At 41.2% G+C, this 6,000-nt stretch overlaps 1 protein-coding gene across 7 annotated transcripts in view; it reads left to right on the forward strand.

Annotated features, from left to right (window-relative positions):
* The window catches only part of rab5b (RAB5B, member RAS oncogene family), a 74,189-nt gene extending 68,478 nt beyond the window's left edge, over positions 1-5,711 (forward strand). For all 7 annotated transcript variants that reach the window (XM_085985771.1, XM_085985770.1, XM_085985767.1 and 4 more), the window contains one exon: positions 161-5,711. In XM_085985771.1, coding sequence (XP_085841897.1) covers positions 161-273 — 113 coding nt within the window. In that variant the 3' untranslated portion in view covers positions 274-5,711. The remainder of the gene's footprint in view (positions 1-160) is intronic.
* Positions 5,712-6,000: the final 289 nt, after the last annotated feature.

Raw genomic sequence — 6,000 nt, forward strand, 5'->3', positions numbered from 1 at the left:
ATAATTTTTATATTAACGTATACCGAGCTCTTCTGCAGCAGGTAGCACGTCAGCATATACAGCACATGCTGAAACACAAACCTTCCTTGGAAGCTGAAACTGTTTTCAGAGTGGGCTATTTAGCCACATTACTAACTGAATTCTGTTGTTTTCCCCACAGCTAAGAAAATGCCAAAAAATGATCCTCAAAATCCAGCAACTGCTGCCAGAAATCGAGGGGTAAATCTTCAGGAAACGAATCAGCAGAGCCAAAGGGGTTGCTGCGGCAATTAACAGTATTTGGGCCTCGAACAACATGAACAATACAAAATGTGGATATTGGAGATTTGGCTTCCTTTTTATATTATTAGCACACAATGCTGTGCTAATTCCTTTTATTCTCCATTTTTGGACTACTGCATGAGTCATTCTTCTCACAGTTGACTACAGGTCTCTTCTGCTTTTATCAGGCGCCTGTAGAAAGTAAATGATGTAAATAGCGTGACAAATCATTATGTAAAGGTTAGTTACTCGCCCTTTTTCACCAGATTCAATGAAGGCTTTCTCTGTAAATCAAACTTTGTTGAGGGAAAATATTCTCCCACTCTTTCCTACTCTCCTACCCTATCCACTATAATTTCTTCCCCGATTGTAACTCATTTTAATACAATTTCATGTACATTAAGAATACAGAAGCCTGATTTGCAAATATTCTGAAATGCGATGCATAGAATCTCCTTCCTTAACTGCATTTTTTCATAATTTCACAGATAGGTTTAGCTTGTGGGGAGGGACAGTATTTTTAAAATGTAAAATAATGCAGCTTGGAAAAAATTTCAGCAGTTGCTTATGAGAATCTTTAAGAACAACAGTACGCTAGTTCTGATTACTTGGGCCCAGTATTATAGAAGTTCGACACTGCTTTCCGCTGTTGTAGTGTAAAACCCTGGTAGTGTCTAACCCATACTAACATACAATGAAATCCTGTTAATTCAATAAATGAAGATGAACAAAAATATTGCTTAGAACAAGGCTTGTCTATAATGCAAGTGGTGGTGCCCTTCTTCATTTATCTTCCACATATCATGGCTAAGTCAAAGGAAGCTATTGGGGTAAATTGTTACAGTTGCCTGTTCTTTTACTGATTTTTGTGCTTCACTGAGTGACATTTTGCTTTGCACACGTTATATATAGCGCAGCCATGTACATCTCTCTTCCTATATATCAGTAGAGGAGAAAATGGTCTACTGACAGTCTGTTGTGTATGTCTATTTTTTCTATTTTCAGTATGGTAAATTTTGAGTGGACATTCAATATTCTTGCATAAAGTAAGTATGTAGGCCATATACAGGTTTTCAAATCTGTATTGATTGCAGGAAGTTTTTTCTTTTAACACACTTGTGACAGATCATAAGTTGGTTGCAGCGCATTTAAAATTGATAGTCTGAAGTGATGACTCCCTTTTCGTCAAACCTCAAGATGTGTGTAAAGTTGTCCTACAAGTCTTGTTTTTCCTAAGTCCATGCCAAAGGAAAGCATTTGATGTATTCGCTCAAAACCTATTCCTGGAGGTGCAAATTTCCCTCTGTATTTGATGTTTGCTTCAACATTAAAGTCTGCATCAGGTACGTAATTGCAGGAAACCAAAAAAATGCACAGAAATGTAGTAATGATGATCTTTTATTGACCAACTAGATTGGCATGGAGGATAGGGGCTAACCTAGGTAGTTTTGCAACCAAGCATTATTTTCTGCCTAAATTGCAGTGGAAAATTGTTGTACCATTAATGGATTTCTCATTGCCATATTGAGCCAGATGACTTAAAACTAGACACTCTTAAGCCATTTGTCAGGAGAACAGCAGGGCGAATGTACATTGTTGGAAGACATAAGAAACTTTGATACAATACTGTTGAGTGTTGGGATTTCATTTTGGCCAGTTATCCTGAAACGTGGGGATTGCCAGATGCATTTCCACAAGGAACTGGCAATATTTTGGGGACTAGAGTTGGTGTGGGAAAGAAGGTGAGAAGCATTGATTTATTCTCCTGAGATTACTGTGTAGTATTAACACCTACCGGAGGCAAGGATTTAGTGCAGTTAAACAGGCTATTAATGAAGCTGCATCACAGATTATAAGATTCCATCTTGATCATCACGGATTTTGGGGGTAGATAGCATCTTTGTTGTAGGTAGTCTTTGTTCTGCAGCTCCATCCTTATCACCATATCTTCTGGGTCCATCAGTGTGTATTGTACTAATACTTAATAGCACTGGTACAATAGCAAAATAGCACTGGGTTTGCCTCTCCGAACTAAACTGTGTTTACTAACTTTGCAGATGTCAGGTAATCTTATCTCCTAGGAATATTAGGAGTAGACCATTCAGCCCCTCGAGCCTGCTCCACCATTCAGTTTGATCATGGCTGATCCGTATTCAACTCCATTTACCCACCTTTGCTCCAAATCCCTTGATACCCGTACCTAACAAAAATCAATCGAGCTCAGTCTTGAAAGCTTCAATTGTCCCTGAATCCACAGCCCATTTTGGGGGAGAGATTTCCAGTTTTCTAAGAACATAAGAATTAGGAGCAGTAGTAGGCCATACGGCCCCACGAGCCTGCTCCCCCATTCAATAAGATCATGGCTGATCTTCAATCTCAACTCCACTTTCCCGTCCGACCCCCATATCCTTGACTCCCCTAGAGTCCAAAAATCTATTTCAGCCTTGAACATACTCAATGATTCAGCATCCACAGCCCTTTCGGGTAGAGAATTCTGAAGATTCACAACCCTCTGAAGAAATTCCTTCTCCCCTCAATCTTAAATGGCTGACCCTTATCCTGAGACTAGGCCCCCCAGTTCTAGACTCTCCAGCCAGGGGAAACAACCTCTCAGCATCTACCCTGTCAATCCCCCTCAGAATCTTATATGTTTCAATGAGCTCACCTCTCATTCTTCTAAACTCCAGATATTATAGGCCCAATCTACCAATCTCTTCTCACAGGACAATCTATTACCCTTTGTGTGAAGAAGTGCTTTCTGATTGCGCTCCTGAATGGCTCAGCTCTAATTTTAAGATTATGTCCCCATCTTCTTGATTCCCCACCGAAGGAAATACTTTACCTACCCTATTGAATCCTTTTAACATTTTAAACACCGCGATCAGTTCACCCCTCAATCTTCTGTACTTAATGCTTAATTTAATGGTTTTGATAAATTAGGAAAATCAAGGGCTTGTTAATGCCTTAGTTAGTAAATGCACCACAAAGTGGGACACCTGAGCCGTACAAATTGTGAAGTCTCAATCCCTGGTTTGTGTTGAGTTAGCCGTGGTGGCAGTTGGGCACTTGTGTCCCAGGGCTAGACTAGGGAATGCTGTCCAAGTACCCTGGTGGAACAGTGTGTGTGTGTGTGTGGTGACACCAGATGAGGACATGATTGGGATAGACTGTGATGGTCCAATGATTAAATAGCCCATCAACTTAATTTTCAGGTTTGTATATGGAGAATGTCTACTTGGTTGAGATGCTCCTTTACTCCTGCCTGTGGAACTGCACCCCAGCATGAGTCACTGCCTCAGGAGCAGAGAGAGTAAAAAGAAAAACATTTGGAGTGGGGAAATACAAGAAGTACTGTACCTGTACTCTGAAAATAAGTTGTGATAATAAGGGAAACTTGGTGCAATGTGAAAATTTCATGAAGGGGGGGAAACTTGGTGCAATGTGAAAATTTCATGAAGGGAAAGGCATCACTTTTCTCCCTTTCAGCTACCCTCCACCTCACAATCGGTTTGGTTTGCCTTATTTATCCATGGAATGTGGAAGATTAACACCGAGGACTAGTGCATCTGAAATTGAATGACGTGCCTTTCTAAATCCAATCGAAGCCTGCTGTAAAGACGTGCATTTGTTATGTTTCTATGTGCAGTTATCACTTGAGTGTGTTTTACACTATAGGGTAGATTTTACAAATTTGCACTCCGAGTTGAGCTTTCCCTGTTTGGGACTGCATATTGGGAATTCTGGCAAAGAATTCAACAGGTCCCAGGGTACTTTTCATCCATAATGGAAAATCCTGTGGGTCGTGCTGACTTCCGTGCCTGAATTCCCAGAATGTGGTCTGATGGGTGAAGCTTTGTACCAGGAGTGCAGTTGTTCAAATCTAATCTGATAGATGTAGTAGATTACATTAGTTACCTACTAAATTGCTAAATGGAGATGTTTGACCATACTAGAGGGTGAGGGGTGGGGGGAGTGGAGGAGATACAATGGCCTCTTGTTGTATGGAAGCATATCTCATTTTCCTTAAAGAAGAATAACATACAGGTGAGTGCCTGGGATAGGGATAAATTGAAATGGAGGAGATGAGACTTGCTCAACGTTTAACATCTGTCATTAGAATGTTTTCAACTTTTGAAAATGTTCCTTACAGTATTAGTTTATGCTGTGTTTAAAGGAAAGTTTAACCTTTGAAGTGTGTGATTGGTTTTATTTAATATGTTACTTTTTTCTTTGTTGTCTTGATGGCACATATGCCTCTTGCAACTGAAACAGTGATGGGTACCCCTTCATTTGTTTCTTCCCTTCCTTCCTCACCGCCCCCCCACCACCACCGTTCCCCAACTCCCCAAGCAGGTTGGTAAGAGTGGATCTGATGAAACCTTGGGCTTCACTGCGGTGATGCAATATATTGGTGTTCCAGTACACTGGGATACCAGAATTGGCCCTATTTACATACAATACATTTTCTCACTAGTGTAAACCTCTATCATGGTGCTGTTGATGCATTCTGCTTTGTTCCTCAAAAATTCAGTTTGTAATACTCTTTAAAAGTGGTAGCATTACTTCTAATTGTTTATATTATTGGTATTTCATGTTTCTTCCCCATATCAAATACATATTTTTTAAGTGGAGCTTTATTCTCATTAAGGGCTTGTATGTAATGGTGACTAGTTTTTGAAATCTTTGAGAACAGTGTGTGGTTTAACTTTTTTTTTCCCCAGAATTGTAAAACAAAAAGAAAATGAAGAGTACTGTCCAAATCAGATTATACGCAACCTAGATACTATTCTTTCTAAAAATAAATCCTAAACAGCAAAATTTGTTTAGTGCTTAAAAAGCAGTGTTTTTAAAACAGTGATGACTTACACAAAGGCCTTGCATTTGTAGGTTGCAGTAAAAGACAGCATAAATCTGACTAGTGAAAACAATGCATCAGAAACTTGGCAGCTTCAGCAGAACTGCCCTGCTAGCCAGAATTGACTGAGCTGTTTAAAAGTACTTTCCCTGGTCTATGTTATCTGATTTCAGCCGTGCCTGTAATTGGGCACTCCTGTGCTAGGGAGGCTTATGATTCCTAACTAATGCTGGAAAAAGTGCATGTGTGGACATTGGATGAGGGCAGGATTGGACTCTGCTGTGGTGCACTGCATGGTCAAATAGCCCATAGTCGCTCGTGGTCTAAGCTTATGCATCAAGAAATAGCAAGGTGCCAGAGGGTTTTCCTATTCATAAAACTGTAGCCCAGCATCAGGAAAGGAGGCAGAAAATTGGGGGGGAAATATTTTCCCTGGCCCAGTTTTCAAAGGAGGCAAAATTAATTCGGAAGACTGGTTATTCCATTTTTTCTTGCACAGATGGAGGACAGATGTGTTAGAACTGTTATCCCTGTTCTAATGGAAACCAGTGCTGTAACTTGAGTACAGTTTTAAAATAAACACTATATAAAATAACACACTAATACTCTTGGGTTCAATATAAGTGGATTTAACTTTGTATCCATCGGTGTGCGCAGTGCCCCGGTTCCGCCCCGATGCCGGCCCGAATCCCATATTCAGTTGCCGCCGCCTCCTCCGTGGCGGCCGCTACTTACATCCGGAGACCAGGGCCTTAGTGGGGCGTATAAAGGTGGAGGTGCGGCCGGCCGCTTTTTCGGCGGCCGCCTGCCCGCACCTCCTTCCCCGGCCGCCTCCACCACCACCCCCCCCCCCCCCCCCCCCCCCGCGGCATTGCCGGCTGCTT

Source organism: Somniosus microcephalus, chromosome 4 (genome assembly GCF_052327205.1).
Source record: "Somniosus microcephalus isolate GS21.2 chromosome 4, FLI_Smic_1.0, whole genome shotgun sequence".
NCBI lineage: Eukaryota > Metazoa > Chordata > Chondrichthyes > Squaliformes > Somniosidae > Somniosus > Somniosus microcephalus.